The 17,282-nt window shown below is 40.6% G+C and overlaps 1 protein-coding gene across 16 annotated transcripts in view; it reads right to left on the bottom strand.

Annotated features, from left to right (window-relative positions):
• Positions 1–696: 696 nt before the first annotated feature.
• The window catches only part of LOC123519651 (nuclear distribution protein nudE-like 1), a 56,727-nt gene continuing 40,141 nt past the window's right edge, over positions 697–17,282 (bottom strand). The window contains exons 3-9 of one of the 16 annotated variants that reach the window (XR_006679076.1): positions 14,101–14,249; positions 11,732–11,868; positions 10,522–10,758; positions 9,694–9,812; positions 6,329–6,420; positions 4,485–4,542; positions 2,390–2,453 (exon numbers count right to left, since the gene is read on the bottom strand). Coding sequence is in view for 13 of the 16 variants with exons in the window: in XM_045281117.1 (XP_045137052.1) it covers positions 2,236–2,453; positions 4,485–4,542; positions 9,694–9,812; positions 10,522–10,758; positions 11,732–11,868; positions 14,101–14,249 (918 nt within the window). In the remaining 3 variants the exon portion in view is untranslated. Of the gene's footprint in view, positions 2,499–4,484; positions 4,543–6,328; positions 6,421–7,960; positions 8,057–8,082; positions 8,698–9,693; positions 9,813–10,521; positions 10,759–11,731; positions 11,869–14,100; positions 14,250–17,282 lie in introns of those variants that run through there. The other 15 variants (XR_006679075.1, XR_006679077.1, XM_045281117.1 and 12 more) reach the window with 15 other exon arrangements.

Genomic DNA, 17,282 nt, shown 5'->3' with positions numbered 1-17,282 from the left:
TGCTATAAACTCCCTTCATGTCACCAACTCCCTGTTCATAAATTTCATATAAAACGGATTAATTTTTCTATTTCATAAATTCATTTGTAGTTTAATGCGTGAAAAGAATTCTCATAAATTTTAATTCCATGCTTCTAAGGAGTATTCATATAAGACTTGATTTCTTACTATTTATTTATTTCTTGTTATTGATTAGGCTCCATTCTCTCAATTACTTTAATATTTTCCTATATAGATGCTATTCTCAAATATTCCTCTTAGTTTCCCTTCATCCTCATCCCATCTCTCCACCGTCACTCTCCTACACAGGCTTTACTGAACCATTCATAATTCGTTCACGTATTTAAAAGAAAATTTCTATATATTTACTCTTATGACCATTTCCTTGAGTATATCTTATAATTTTTCCTAACCGTATGATAGTCTACAACTCTGAATTTGCCAACTTAATGCCTCCTTGCCCCTCAGTCTCATGCACACTTTGTTCATCCTTATTAATCATAACTTCCCTCCTCTATCTATTTCACTGATGAAGTCTGAAACTCTGCCTGTTTCTGCCTTTTTTTTCTCCTGACTCGCGACCTATTTCAAAGAGTTTATGCGTTTCATCAATATTCACTAAATATCTAAGCATAATGATAAGCGGAAACTGGAAATTTACCCTTGCATTGGTGTAAATGGGAAATCAAACAGATGTTAAAGCTTAATTTTTTAATGTTGAAACCATTCTAATTAAACAATTTTCAGTAATGATTTTGAGTCCTCTTTCCAGATTACACCCAAAATAGCAAAATAAAAAATTTGTGACAATGCACATACTTTATTTTTCCAACCAAGGACTAAAAAAAATATATTCATTAAACGCATATTATAAAAAACAGTGAAGGACACAAAACCTAAAAGGTGATTGATCATCAGGAGAATAAGCCATCTGATGCCCTCAACCTTGCCCTTGTGAGTCTCCAAGCTCTCATCTCATCCCCAGAGAACTTGTGGCTTGAGTGAGAGGTCAGAGAGCATTACAACCAGACCTTTCATAATAACTGACAAGTCTACTTAGTTGTCCTCCAGGAGACTGGTGAGCTTCCACAGCTGGGGAATCAGAATTTAAATCTGTCCTGAGAATGTGACTGCCATACTGTATATACAGTGACACTGAAGAAGGGACAGGAAGTGTGGAAGATAAGGCATTGGGATTCTCGACTGACTTCCTTACATGAGTCAAGCGAGATGGCGTCCTGCAAGGCTTTGTAGGTCAGCGCGGTAGGTGTTGGGCTGACGTGGCACTCGTCCTTGTCTCTCCTCTCAGGCTCCTGTCTACATAGACGTATATGGGTGTCATGAAGCTCGTGAGGTAATGCGAGTTGCTTGATGCAGCATGTGGTGTGAGGCAGACTTAGAGAGAGAGTGTGGGATAAAGGTGATGCTGCATAATATACAGACATCACTGAGGGGTGAGCAGCAGATCTTATAGAGTGAAGGATAGTTCATGTAAGACACTAGGACAGTTCATGAAGGTATTGTGTTGTGTGAATTAAATAATGTTTATAAATGTAGCACCCCTAGCTTCACACAGTCTCACCCACGAAGTAATTGAAAAGTAAAGGGAAAAGAAGTAAGGTGGACACAAGGAAGTCTTTACAATGTTGTTTCATTCATGCTGCTCCACTATATACAAAGTGAGAGAGCCAAGAATACATGTTGCAGTCAGCGGTGATGCTTTGATGAATGTTTCCTTTTTATTTTCTATGCTGCATTCTTATCACTTCCACTTATGTTATGCGCAGTGTAGATTTTCAAGCACTAATGCATCTGCTATTCTTGAGTGCACAACAGAGCCACATCACTTGAGTTGATTGGAAACAAAATAATGGGGATAGATCACAACACACATCCTCCTCCTTCTCCTCCTCTTCTTTCTCTTCCGGAGAGTCACCTCTCACTCAATGGTTCCAATACAATATATATATATATATATTTATAATATTTATGATCAACTAACCTAACTATTCACAGATGAAACCCAGATTAGTCTGTCCGTTTCCCTCCACGGGGGGAGCAGCAGGCCACATCTGTTGTTTTCAGAAAAAATACTCCTTTTTCGTGATGGAGAGTGGGTGAGGGTTGGTGTAGAGGAAGCTGCTGCAGTGCGGCGGCGGCTGCTGGAGGCGGTGGTGGTGGGTGGAGGCAGCCCGGCAGCCTCCACCCGTCAGCTTGCTGGAGGCTTGGAGTCTCCTATCTGTCTCCCTCCACCACCCTGCCCCCACCCCACAGTCTCCATGGGGGTCCTTGGGGGGGAGGCTCTTCAGGGGGGTGCTGCTGGAGGGGGAAACCTGCGCCGCGCTGAGTCCTCTGGTGGCCTCCCTGGGGGTGAGGGAGGCTGGCTGGAGGAGGTGCAGGCCTAGGCGGGGGTAACGGTGGTGCGAGGATGGTGATGGTGGGGGTGGTGGCTGCTGGTGGGGGAGGTGGGGGAGGGGGTGCATGTCAGCTGTTTCTGTCTGCAAGGTCAACACAAATAATAACTCTGCAGTGACCACGGTGAACTTGCTCCTTCAAGCTCTACCACAATATAGTCATCTGTTATCACACCAATTCTAACACATACACAAAATATTCATATATATGGACACTATATATATATATATATATATATATATATATATATATATATATATATATATATATATATATATATATATATATATATATATATATATATATATATATATATATATATATATATATATATATATATATATATATATATATATATATATATATATATATATATATAATGTCCAGAAAAATAGTATAACACAACTTCAACTTTCAAAATATTTCAAAATTAAGTGAAAAATTAATCACAAAGACAAAAAATCCATAGTTCTGTCAGCAGGAAGTAATACGAGGAGAGTACTGGAAGAAAACCATGTAGTTTATGTAATGATGAGATTTTCAAAGCTGACCCCAAGGACTAAACATCTTTTTAAATATCCTTCCAGCATAAAGAGCTGGCCTGTCTTCTCTACTTAGGCAAAACACATTCAACAAAGGTCCAGAGTATATTGGCAAAACCTCAATATAGCCTGAGGGGCATGCAGCAGGGCTCTAAAGTGCATGGCATGGGAAGACACATTACACAAAATTGCTGATGGCTGCAAACTTGTCAGCTCCTACACAAGCAAGGGGACGAGGATCTTAACAACACACTGACCATCATGTCTTGGGGGCTGCACTCCACGATTGGACTGAGGGGAAGAGAGTGAGGGTGCTGCAAGCTTGATTACTTGGTTGACACATTGGGAGGAGTTTAAAGGCGTAGATGTGCACATTGTCATTATAGGGTCATCTAGTGCACACCACTCACATGACACCTACACCTGCATACTCCTTCATTTAGTGGCCAGATGTTCTCAGTTACCAGCAAACAGGACTGTATCTTAATCTAATCCTAATCTGTGTATAATTATATCTTGCTGTTGCTAATCTTTTTTCCATAACCTATAAATAGTAATTCTGAAGTGAAAGAAAACAATACTAGTCATTTCCTACATCTACCACTAAAACTTCAGTAACTCATTTCATATTCTCTTCACTATAAGTGGATCTCAGCCTTTGTTTTAAACTGTTTGCCTCATCCACACCAGCGGTTCCCAGTGTCTTACATGATGCTGTCTTTTAGCTTCTTACAAAACCTTGTGTTTGTATAAAATTTAATGTTTTTATAATTCATATTTTAGTGTAGCTTAAAAAAAATTATCTTGAATGGAATAAAACAGATCAAACAAATACTGCAAGAGGAGAGGATTTTCATGAAAATATGCTTTGAAAGGTGTGAAAAAAAAGGCAAAAATAAATTGGCAAATGATCAAAACAAGTTCCACAGTTCCAAAAACGAAGAATTTGATAAGATTCATAATACTGAAATTAACATATGACAAATATAAAAGCTCTGACTATATTGAATTTCATAAAATGAACTAATATATGAAGACAAAGCATGTATATAATATCTTGAATTCCTGGATCACAGAAATGGGAAACAGCTTACTCCTTCCTTAAAGGGATGCACCTCCACTCTCGGAACCACTGATCTCAATGAGGACAGGGAATGCTGCAACTTATGAAAGAGTTCAATGATAAAGGAACTGGGAATGTCTTAAAAACACCATGAATGCAATACTTTCACTACAGCCCAGTAGGAGAAAAAACACTGACAATCCTGCCATCCAGTTTTCAACAAGCTGAGATTCATTAATTTCTACCTAAACCTCACTTGCTTGGGTTACTTCAACAACTATTACTGTTTTCACAAGCTTCCAGTCTTTTCTTGCATTGAGTTGCTTCTCTCTTATATATTCCTGCTATCATTCTGGTAAATCATTAGTGTTAAGAAGTAATTAAAGAAAAAAGAAATAAAAAGCAAGAGGAAAATCATAATAATAAATGGTAATGCAAAAATAAATAAAAGTGTAGACATTTACCTGCTCTGAATACTGAGTTCACCCTATTCAAGTCTCGGTTTATCTGCTGAATTTTTATCTGCCAAAGAACAAAAAGAAACATGGATATAAAAAGAAAATTAATGACACTCCCTGCACTACCCTTGCTGGACCCCTGCTCAGGGAAGGTGAGCATCTGCCCCATCTGGTTCTTCAAGGGTACTTTTAAAATTTCAGTGCCTTCATTTAATCTGAACCTTTACAAAATAATGTAAATAGTTCATCTTCACAAGGTCTTTGGTTCATTAAACATCACAGCAAATGTAAATATGAATCCTATAATGGAGACCATACAGATGTCTACAGGAATATTGTAGTCGCCAGGGGCCAGCCAGGGTGCCAGGGAATGACCAACATAATACAAAACAAGCTGACAGCACATGCATACTGGCTGCCACAGCTACAGCAAAATGCTGCTCAGGGGTACAAAAAAATAACACAAGATTGCCGTCCCAGCATCCTAAACACTGTCCTTGTACATGTTGGAATTTCATTCATTAACTGACAGGTTAGGAGATAGGAGTAATACTGAACTTCACAACTACACATCTTAGTTTATCAAAACACATCAGAGGATATGAAGGGCATTACTGCTGCAGCAACAAGAAAAGTGCTGCTCAGGGATACAAGTCAAAATATCACACAAGGCTGTTTATTCAATAATCCAAACCCTGTTCTTGCACATGTCAAAATTATATAATTAGAATTTGTTTACTGACAGGTTAGGAGACAGAACAAACACTGGAATTCATAATTACACATCTTAGTATATCAAGATACATCAAAAGATATGTAGAGCATTACTTAGTGGAATCAAAATTTTTATCAAATTTTTAGGGCAAAGAGTACTGATGGTACAGAGAAGCAACAACAGGGTTAGGATATCAAATCAAGTTCAAAAGGCAAGGAGGCTTGATAAAATGGGAGAAACACACTGCATGAGCAAAACAGGGCATACCATCACAGTAGTTTCAAATTATGTAAGAAAAAGAGTAGTAGAGGAAAAGAAAAAAATATATATAGTAACAGCAACACATAACCACACTGCAGCACGATTCTCCAAGAACAAACATGTATGGTTACAACCTCAGGTTCTGGCAAGCAAACAACTGGGAGCAAGCTCAGTCTAGGAAGCTGAAAGGCAATCATGTACATGTAAACTGGGCAAGTCCTGAGTCATGCAGTCCAAACGTCCACAGGGGCCAAGTCTTCTTACAGTGGGGAGGAAAATGGATGGTGGAAGGATATACAAGACATAGGTGACAAGTTAAGGTAAGGTGGGAGGTTAAGGTCACGAGTGGGTGAGTGTGCTTCCTCTAAGAGCCACAAAGCTGAGTGCAGTTACAGGACAGTGCACCACAACCACACATAACAATTCATGCGGAAATATAGGATTAAGTCACCACAATTCCCCTCCAAGCCAAACCTGTTTTCATGATCATTCCTTTGAGGTAACCTACAAATTCTACATTTAAAAATTTCATTATAGAAACTTTACTTCAAGACAAAAAGCATAATTGGAATTCCTCCTATATTACCTAAATTGATAAAAAGTCCTTATTCTGTACCAGTAATTTGTTATCTAAGTAATTTATCTAATTTGTACCTTCAGTCAGTATCAACATATAGGGTGGTATTTCTGAGGAATACTTACAATGTCATCAAAAACCACATGCTAGCCTATGGTCATGATATAAGCTTTTCCTACAATTCATCTACATTACAACTAGGAAACCTTCAGTACATGTTTTCCTCTCCTCTCCTCTCCTTTCCTTTCTCTTGAGGGGTTCATGCAACACCTGCTCCCGGGTTTGTTAGTGTGTTACCTGGTGGAGTGGTTGCCTGGCGCTGGCAGGCCGAGGGGGCGCTGGTTGTCCTTCACCAAGGTGCGGCAGGAGGCAAGCCGGGACTCCAGGGCCTGAGGTGCCGGGAGGGTTAGTGTTATAGTGTTAGGAGGAAGTGGTGGTGGTGGTGGTGGTGGTGGTGGTGGTGGTGGTGGTGGTGAGTGATATGGTGGTGGTGAGTGAGGGGTTGGTGATAGTGAGTGATGTGGGGGTAGTTGTGGTGGTGTTTTTATATCTACACTCACACACACATACACCCACACACCACCATAATGTTTTATTTAGTAATTTTATATTTTATTCTTTAATAATATCAAATTGAAACAGGATAAAACTGCTGCCTTTTCAAGTGAAGATTGAACAATTCCTAGAGCATTATCTGTTATTAATACCAGTTAGTTGTCATCAATGGATCAAGACAACTTATGTGAAATAAAAAAAATAGTATATAAACTTTCGTATTTCTTTGATTTGATGATTTGTCTCCCTTTAGTCAGGGAAGGATAATGTTAATGTTAAACATTCCATCATTACTTATAACTAACCAATAAAGAGTAACCTCAGTACTGGGATCAACATCATATAAAAACAAGGACACGATTAGGAGTTATATTAAAAAAACATTAGTTCATGTTGATAAAACTGAATCAGAATTATTTACAAAAGCAAGGCAGTGTATTAAGAGGACACTACAGGTTAGGTAACGGAGAGTGTTAGTGGCTGGTGAGTGTGCAATGGGGAGACCAGTCTTTGTTCCTCAGTAAGTCTCTGGTCATGATGACACTATATGATGGGAAGGTATTCTGAGAGTAGGTGGCATGGAAACACTGCTGTTGGATTAGCCGAATTGTAATGATGTGTGTGTGTGTGTGTGTGTGTGTGTGTGTGTGTGTGTGTGTGTGTGTGTGTGTGTGTGTGTGTGTGTGTGTGCAGATTTATTTATGAAGTAGTAGGTGTTGTTTTTGTTCACTTAGTGTCAGATTGTCAAGCTGCACAGCCTCTACCTGCCTCTGCACTAGTCTGAGTCTCTATTATCTCTCTGGACTATTTTATTTAAAGTCTTTCCCACTGTCTTTAAAAACTCAACCAACTACAATCAGATCTCTAACTCATTTCGTCCAATCATTCCCCATCTTGCTCTTACCCATTTCCTTTATCACCAAAGCATCACACTCCACATCCATCCTTTCTTGTTCATTACCCATGATTTACAGTCTGTTGTTCAGTGACACACAACACACACAGCTACTCATCATGAGAATTAATAGTAAGTTGATCATCCTTTGCATTCACCACAGTTATTACTGGAGCTTTAAGCTAAGTCCACTTAGGACAGATGACTTTCTAATTAGTACAATAATCAAATAAATGCAGCACCTATGATTAAAAACAGAATAATGTTATGGTACTACAATAGTATGACGATCAAATACGACACAGACTTCAGTGTAGCAGTAAGCACATATGTACTATACTGTACTGTACTACACTATACAGACGTATGCATCACCACAGAAGGCAGGAATATAGTTTGTGAGTCATGTGACTGCAACACACAGAAGCACTAGACCAGCACCACCACCGCCAGCACCACAACATACATTGAGGCTCTACCTAATAGCACCTGGAGTCTGGGAATGGGCAGAGACAGTCTTAATCACCTAGAAAGTTGAGTTCAGCCAAGGGGCCACAACACATCTGCCTGAAAGACTAAGTGAAGCATCTTGTCACAGAAGACCAAAAGAAATAGATAATAACACTACATAAAAGGCTCACCAAGTCACCTGCTTACTTATACTACAGTGGATGTGCTGAGAAAAGTTCACTGAAGACTTGGTGAAAATAATCCATCCTTAATGCTCAACTCATATGCCTACTAGCTGCCACTACTGGAGCTCCTAATGAAATATTTACATGGGCTTGTAAGCAAATCAATCTACACAGCACTGCAGAGCTTGAACTGTCTGCTTGACAAATGTCCTTCTGGGGCTGAAGTAATGCCATCACATTACATTATTTTCTGCTGCTTAACTCATATTAGATGAGTGCAGGTAATTTATAACCTGATATGTGTAAGTGCAGACATGTGCAGGTATGAATATTTCACCTAATAAAGATATATGTACATACACTTTCCTACAGAGTGATGAGACATTAAACAGAGTCAATGGTTGTCAGATTTATAAGTGTCTTCCTTTAGCAGCCAGTACAGAAGAATCATAAGTGTCAAGGTGACTCAAGACCTGCAGAAACTGAAAACGTGAATATTATACCCATTCCTGACCAGTTCTTGATGCTCTGTGACAGACCAAGGCCAAGGAAAGACAAAGCAAACTAGATCCCAGATGATTCTGAAATAACATATGTACATACATATACATTTCCTTAAACTGATGTATGACTGTTATTCAGATCATGATGATACTGTGGTATACTGTGAATTTCAAAAACTCATACATCAGTATAAAAAAAAAAAAATAATAAATAAAAAAAAAAAATAAAATAAAATAAATAAATAAATAAATAACACTAAATGACCTAAACTTTATCTTCCATGAACACCTGTCATGTAAAATTCTCATCTAAGAAAAATCTATACAATCTTGCTTTTATCTCATACATAGTTTAAAATATAATCATGCTTATCATGATAAAATACATAAATAAATCAATTCCATGTCATTCAAAAAGGGAGCTGCTACACCCATAAAATCTTATATACAAGCACAGTTATTCTTTAAATAACAAGCCCCAAATACATGACAACTAGACAGCATCAGCACCACCAGCAGGGAAACATCTACTGTAGACGGATCTGCTCACCAGATGCAGCCTATGACCCCTGCCAACTACAACTGGCCAAGAATCAAGCAGCAGAAATAATAGAAGCAGGAAAAAATGAAATAAACAGGAAGAAAGCATTTGGAAAATTGCTGAAAATAAAACTGATAGCACTTTGGGGGGGCAATGTTCAGCAGATAAAGGGACACCAGGCTTCTTGCACAGCCATGAGTCTTCAGCTCTGGGATTGGAGATTAGAAAATAATGAAACAGGAAAATAAATACCTAAAATGTTCAACAAAATAATACTTGCTGCAAACTGAGAGGTAGTTATTCTCTTCATCTTTTTTTTTATCCCTCCTCCTTTCTAACCATTACATTAATAAAGTGCCCTTGACTACACTATCAAAGGACAAGAATTAAAATCCTGTGCTTTCCTTAAGGGATGAGAGCAAAGCTTAAAACCAGCATACAGCAAAAAATGATCTGTAGACAGCCTAAGGACAGCACAGGAGTAATGCCTGAACCTCTAATGCTCACTGAGGAAATCAAAGGAGAGGACTTACCCCAACTTTTCTTAGGAGATCCCCCACGATATTGAGTGCGGATATTCTTGCTGAGGGAGTCATGGGTACACTGCCATTACTCATGTTATTGCTGTTGTTGTTGTTGTGCAAGGTCGAGGCTGGAATGGAGGAAGGCGTGTGAGAAAAGGAAGTACAATTTTGTGGTGGGTGTGGCTTCTCGCAATGCTTCCGCTCACTGTGAGTAATTTGGGCGGTACTGGGAAGATGGCAAATTGGCCCAGTGATTTATGCTGTACTTTAGTGGTTCTTTTGAGAGCTGCAGTAATAAAATGTTGCCAGATCTTAATCTCAGAAATAACACTTAATTTTCTAAGATTAATATGTATTCAGAATACAGATTTTGTGCTGTAACTCCAGGTTGCAAATACATAGATGAGTAGAGCTGAAGTAATCATTTAGCCAACATTGTAACACATTGTGCAAAGTTGTAAAATTCAATGAAGTAAAACCAAACTTTGAATTTTACAAGTGCACTGATTTTATTCATAACTTTATATTTTTTTGTACTTTATATCTCACTATACATTTATTTCATTTGATCTTTTTATGTACTCTTTTAAACTGACAACTACAATTCTATGGTCTACTTTCAGCTGCTACTATGCCCCTATCACCCAGTGTCACCAGTTAAGGCCCCTAAGCTTTATCTGTGATCTTGACTCATCAGCATTCCCATTCCCCCTTTGAAAAACATATGATAAGCTGACATGACAATGTGACCATTTATCTTTTATCAGCCACACTGAACAATGGAGGGAGAGTGTGGCAGTGGAAGGAATGGGAGACTAAAAACAGGGGAGGCCTCACATATGACAACAGGGGTGGCAGGGACTGTATCTGTCAGCTGGGTACCATTGGAAACCAGCTTATTGGAGTCCATGCCTGCTCCTCCTGCTGGAGATGCAGGGAGTGCCACATCAAGCTTAGGAGGGGTTTTGATGTGCAGCTTCTGGGGTGAAGTGGACTGGTGGTTGTGGTGGTTCATGAGGGCCTTGTCATTGTCAGGCTCGGGGCAGTCCTTGATGCTGAGTTCCTGACGCAGGTCTGAGGGAGAGGAAGCGGTGGGAATTAAGTGGCCTCCTGCTTGGGAAGGAACAGCAGGTGATATATACCTAAAATTTATTGTTGCTATTGCTGCTGCTACAGTCAAATCTTTATTTATGAAAAATTTTGGAAGTAAACACTAGTTTGCTCTTTCATCAATGCTGAATTTGCATTTATGAGTAAGAATCCAACATTTCAAAATATTGAACAAATAATAATAAATCAAAGGTTACATGTTCTAAATTAGAAGTTCATCATTCTAAAAATTCTACTATTTATGAACATCTTTTTTGAAAATGTAACCAATTCCAAAATAAAGATTCACCAGCACAACTGACAGCACAAGCAGGTAAATCAATACTAGCAATATACATTGTTGTAGCAGGAAGCTGGTGCATAAGTGATCCCAAGAAAATCCAAGCACTTTGATACCTTCCACTGAACCCCAGCCCATCCCACACACACACACACACACACACACACACACACACACACACCATGGCCCCATCAAAAGAAAACCACCATGTTGTAACAATAAGTAAAATCCTGTAATGATATACCAACAAAATTAGACATGAAAACCAAAAACAATAACATTTTCCCTGAAGCCACACAAACAACACTTAATTCAGTGTTGCAACCACACACACACACACACACACACACAGACACACCCGGTAGCTCAGTGGTTAGAGCGCTGGCTTCACAAGCCAGAGGACCGGGGTTTGATTCCCCGGCCGGGTGGAGATATTTGGGTGTGTCTCCTTTCACGTGTAGCCCCTGTTCACCTAGCAGTGAGTAGGTACGGGATGTAAATCGAGGAGTTGTGACCTTGTTGTCCCGGTGTGTGGTGTGTGCCTGGTCTCAGGCCTATCCGAAGATCGGAAATAATGAGCTCTGAGCTCGTTCCGTAGGGTAACGTCTGGCTGTCTCATCAGAGACTGCAGCAGATCAAACAGTGAAACACACTAACCTCTGGCCTCATCCTTCAGCCTCTGCACCGTCACCTTGAGGTCCTCCTTCTCGTCCAGTTCAGACTCTAGGAAGGCATTGCGCTCGATGGCCAGGTTCAGTCTGGCCTCAAAGTCCTCTAAGGATGTCACTGTAGCTCTGAGGATAACAAGTTCAGAGGGAACATAGGTTAGTCAAGAATGGTCCTAAGAAGGAGGTCAGTCAAAGCTGGTCTAAGGAAAGGAGATTAGTCAAGGCTGGAGTAAGAAATGAGAGGTTAGTCAAGAATGGTCTAAGAGGGAGGTTAGTCAAGGCTGGTCTGAAAGGGAGGTTAGTTAAGGCTGGTCTGAAAGGGAGGTTAGTTAAGAATGGTCTATGAGGGAGGTTAGTCAAGGCTGGTCTAAGGAAAGGGGAGGTTAATCAAAGCTGGTCTAAGGAAAGGGAGTTTAGTCAAGGCTATGATCAAACTGAAAACCATAACTGAAGTACTATTGGGAAGACGCTAATAAGAAATGGATAAAAGGAAAAGAAATTGGTGCACCATTTTGACAGCATGAAAATAGTGTTAATCCTCACATTAAAAAAGGTCATCCTTACAACTACAAAGGTCTTTTTAATCATACTTTTTCATTTGACTTAAAAAAAAATATATATATGCTAGTAGTTTAATTTTTCTTCTTTGAATTCACTACTCTTTCTATGATTCTAAAAGGAAAAACACAAATAGTTACAGCTGAAATTCATCTTTAACCTAAAAATATCCTTAACTTTCTTCCTTACAACTAATGAGGTCTTTTTTAATCAAACCTCTCATATGACTTAAATATAATACATTTACTTTGTGTTCTTTAGTCAGTGAATGGGAGGAAATGACAGGAAGGAAATTAAGACTTTTCTAAGGCTTTGATTCAACTAGGGAGCCTTCATATCACTCCAAAAATAGCCCGTTCCCTTCTCCTGAGGTTCTTTCATCACAATACGCCCTCCTGTGATCCTGAAATAATGCCCTCTATTCACCTTTGCAAGACTGAGGTGAAGGAAAAGTGTGAGGAGAGAAGAAAGGGTGTGCTGATAAATCTTGCTTGGTAGACTTCAAATTAATAGATATCTTTGTTTATTATCATGATACACTTTCAGTTCATGGGTGTAAATGATAGGGAACTCTTTGAAATGGTCTTAAAATGTGTCCCTAAGGATCTTGTAACTGTGAAGTCTCTCTCTCGGTAACACTTCTCCACTCTCCTTCAAAGATTAGATTCTCTTCACTACAACCTCTTCAATCTTTTATCCTCTCTTCCTCCTACTTTTACTTTCTTCCCTTGTCTATTAAGTCTTTCCAATCTCCTGACCTACTTACCATCATGCATCAATAGTTTGGTTTCCTTTTTCTATTCCTTTCCCTTCGTAGAGTCTCTCTTCTTCCTCCTCTTACTTTCCTCCCTTCCCGGTGAAGTCTTCCTCTCCTGACCTACTTCCCATCATGCCTCAGTAGTTTTGTTTCCTTTTTCCATGTGATTCCCTTTGTGTAATCCTTTGTTGTGTGTTTCCCTCAATTCTTTCTGGGTATAATCTTTCCTTTGTGTTCCTGCATTTTGTTTATTTCCTAGTGCCTTATATTTTCTAGGTCTCTTTCCCCTTTAGTCTCCCTTTCAGTCTCTCCCCTTTATGTACTCCAATCCTCCCAGTCCCTCCTCTCTTCTTCTTCTTTCGTTCCTCTAATTTCCTTCAAATAACTTACGTCCTCATCCCCTCAAATTATAGTCCCCCGTTCCCCTTTCCCTTTCCCCTCATGTGATTTATGCACCTGACAGCAACAACCCCTTTCTTTCCTTCCCTGATCCCTTCCTCGCTTCCTTCTCTGTTCTCTTCTCCCCTCTCTAACTCACTAAATGAAAATCAGTGTTATATTTATCAACTAATTTTCTTCCTTAAATTCTCCTTTATCTCTTAATCTTGCTGCTTATTTTTCTTGTTTTCCTCACTCATTTTGCTCCTTCTCCTCTCTGCATTGGTTTTCCTTTTTGATTTTCTCTTTTCCTTTTTACTTCATGTTTTAATTTTTGTCTTTTCATTTCTGTCTCATCACTCTACCAGTATTTTTATTTTGTTTTCCTCTACTCTCTCGTCTTTCCTTCACTCTTTTCCTTTAGCACTTCTTTTTTCCCACCTCTTCTCTTCCTTGGTATTTTTTTTCTATCTCTTCCTTTTCCTCTCTCCTTCTGTCACCTCTTCAGCAGTTACCTCACCTCACCAAAGGCTAATTTTTTCTCCACTACCCCTACTCAACTATTACTACTACTACTACTACTACTACCACCACCACCACTACTAGCACTATTACTAAACTATCACCACCATTACTACTACTACTACTACTACTACTACTACTACCTTTTAGCTCGCTCCAGGTCATCATTAGACTGCTCCAGCTCCCTGATGTAGCGGGTGAGGTCCTCCTGGATGCTCTTAAGGTCCACCAGCTCGGACTGCAGTGTGTTGACTTGCCCATTGAACTCATTTTGTAGCCTCTCCAGACGCTCCTGTGGAAGAAAGAGAGGTGGGTGAGTGCTGGGGGAGACTTGGCTTGCTTTGGTGAAGTGAGGTGAGGTGAGGTAAAGTAAAGTAAGGTAAGGTAAGGTAAGGTAAGGTTAAGGTAAGGTGGAGGTAAGGTAAAGTAAGGCTAGGTTAGGTTGATAAGGTCATAAAAAAAAGATGAATGAGTGGTAGGATAAGAATAATAAGGGAAGGTAATTTTTTTCTCTTTTTTATGGGTAGGGTGAAGAGTGAATGAGTAAGGAATGGAAAAGTGTGTGTGTGTGTGTGTGTGTGTGTGTGTGTGTGTGTGTGTGTGTGTGTGTGTGTGTGTGTGTGTGTGTGTGTGTGTGTGTGTGTGTGTGTGTGTGTCAAGGGGTCAGATGCGTCATAAGACCCTAGGGGGATGAAGGGGGAGAAGGGATGGAGGAATAGGAAGGATTAGAGGATTACAGGGAGGAGAGGAATTTGACTTCTGAAGAGGAGGAGGAGGAGGAGGAGGAGGAGGAGGAGGAGGAGGAGGAGGAGGAGGAGGAGGAGGAGGAGGAGGAGGAGGATTTGAAGGACGGTTGGGCAGGAGAAAGGGGGGAGAGGGTGAGAGCTTAAGTTGTTGGTGGGGGAGTAGGGAGTTGGGGGAGGATCAAGCTTACACTGCCGGGAGGAGGAGGAGGAGGAGGAGGAGGAGGAGGAGGAGGAGGACTAGATTACGACTGGTTTTGGATGTCTATTACGTGTATTATTATAAAAGAAAACAGAGACGAGGAAGAAAGAATGAGAGAAAAAAAGAGTGAGAACTTATGGTACAGAGAGAGAGAGAGAGAGAGAGAGAGAGAGAGAGAGAGAGAGAGAGAGAGAGAGAGAGAGAGAGATTCAAGGACAGGTAAAAAGCACAAGTATGAATGAAAAACAGGAAACATCATACATAATCACACAAGGCGGGACTCGATGCTGGAGATCACGACAAGGTACACTGCAGGAGACCCACGTGAGGGGGGACCAAAGGGACAGCTGTGCAGACTCCCTACTCGTGACCCTGACATAGATGACCCTAATAAGGCCCTGATGCTTCGTACCTCTCCTGCACCTGGTCCTTCAATACCCACCCCCATATTCCCCCATCCCTTAAAAGCCACACCCTAAGCCCTTAGAACCAACGCCCCCTCTACATGGCCCCCTCACACACACGCACATACACACACACGTACACACGCATGCCATCTCATCCCACACCTTTACTCTCACCTGATGAAACATGCCAGGAATTCAGGTAACTTTCTCTGATGGTGAACGGAAAGAGCGCGCGGACTTGTAATGGTGATATGTGAGAGGTGATAAGTACAGGGAGAGAGAGGCTTGAAATAGTGGATGGAAAGGATGGAGGGAAGGAGAGAGGGTTGAAATAGTGGATGGAAGGAGAGAGGCTTGAAATAGTGAATGGAAAGGATGGAGGGAAGGAGAGAGGCTTGAAATAGTGGATGAAAAGGATGGAGGGAAGGAGAGAGGCTTGAAATAGTGGATGGAAGGGATGGAGGGAAGGAGAGAGGCTTGAAATAGTGGATGGAAGGGACGGAGGAAAGAGAGGCTTGAAATAGTGGATGGAAAGGATGGAGGGAAGGAGAGAAGGTAAGGTAAGGTTCATTAGGTTTCTGCGTCACAACAACTGGTTCTTATAGAGTTAGGGAAGAAAAGAACGAAGGAATGAGGAAAAGGAAGAAAACATTTATTCATTTAAAGCGCCGCATGAAAAAAAAAGGAAGGAAAGAAAGAAAAGAAAGGTTTGATTGATTCAGTGTTGTAAAAAGAGACGAAGGAAGAAGGAAGGAAAGACTGACAGAATGAATGATTGGTTTTCAGCACCGCAAAGAAGGAAGGAGGCGGAAAGAGGTGAAGGACAATTAAGAATTCAGAAGCACAAGAGAATGATGAGAGAGGAAGGTCGAGGAGACACGCAACGAATAAAAACGAGAGAAAGAAAGAATAGCAAATAGTAAGAAGCAAAAGGCAAGGTAACTCAACACGGCCTACACAGATTATTCATATAAATATTGACATTAATTTATTCACGAAATCTCTCTCTCTCTCTCTCTCTCTCTCTCTCTCTCTCTCTCTCTCTCTCTCTCTCTATGCACGCGACGCGACAAATAGAATGAATTATACAGAAACCGTTTTTTATATACTTTATCCTTAGTAATATTTTAAAAGTGGGCTCGGAAAGATATACAAAAAATATATACACATGCGTAGAGACTATAAACTTTCTCACACGACGCACCTTGCAGTGAAGAGCGGCAGGGGGAGGCAAGGGAAGGCAGGGGGCAAGTAGGGGGAGGTCTGGTTATTACAGGGGAGGAAGGAGTATATACGACGTGCTTCTTTACCGACCCCTGCCACTAACAGAACTACACCAACTACTACTACTACTACTACAACTACTACTACCACTACGTCAGGTGTTCCTCGGCTCTTTGTTCACGTGATGGTGGTGTGGTGGTGGTGTCTCGATTACACGTCTAATTTTGGTGTTGCTATTCCAATATGTGTCTTTTGCGTCTCTCTCTCTCTCTCTCTCTCTCTCTCTCTCTCTCTCTCTCTCTCTACTGGTTTTCACTGAGGATCGATTGAAAAGTATCTTGTTTGGGTAATATTCTCTCTCTCTCTCTCTCTCTCTCTCTCTCTCTCTCTCTCTCTCTCTCTCTCTCTCTCTCTGTTGTCTCTGTTGTTGCGATGGGGCCACGGGGCAAGGAAGCAGGATATCCCGGTAAGGCAGTGATGAGTGAGTCTTGCCTTGTCTAATGCCGGGACAAGGATATGGACACACTACTACCTCTCTCTCTCTCTCTCTCTCTCTCTCTCTGTGTGTGTGTGTGTGTGTGTGTGTGTGTGTGTGTGTGTGTGTGTGTGTGTGTGTGTGTGTGTGTGTGTGTGTGTGTGTGTGATGCATTTCTGACGTTTAATCCCATACCACCCCTCCCTATTCTCTCTCCTCCTCCTCCTCCTACCAACCCCCAAACTATGAGTAATCAAGGTTACCGCCCTGCCAA

Source organism: Portunus trituberculatus, chromosome 45 (assembly GCF_017591435.1).
Source record: "Portunus trituberculatus isolate SZX2019 chromosome 45, ASM1759143v1, whole genome shotgun sequence".
In the NCBI taxonomy this organism is placed as follows: Eukaryota; Metazoa; Arthropoda; class Malacostraca; order Decapoda; family Portunidae; genus Portunus; species Portunus trituberculatus.
The sequence above is the reverse complement of the archived record's forward strand: the minus strand, read 5'-3'. Positions and strand labels throughout refer to the sequence as shown.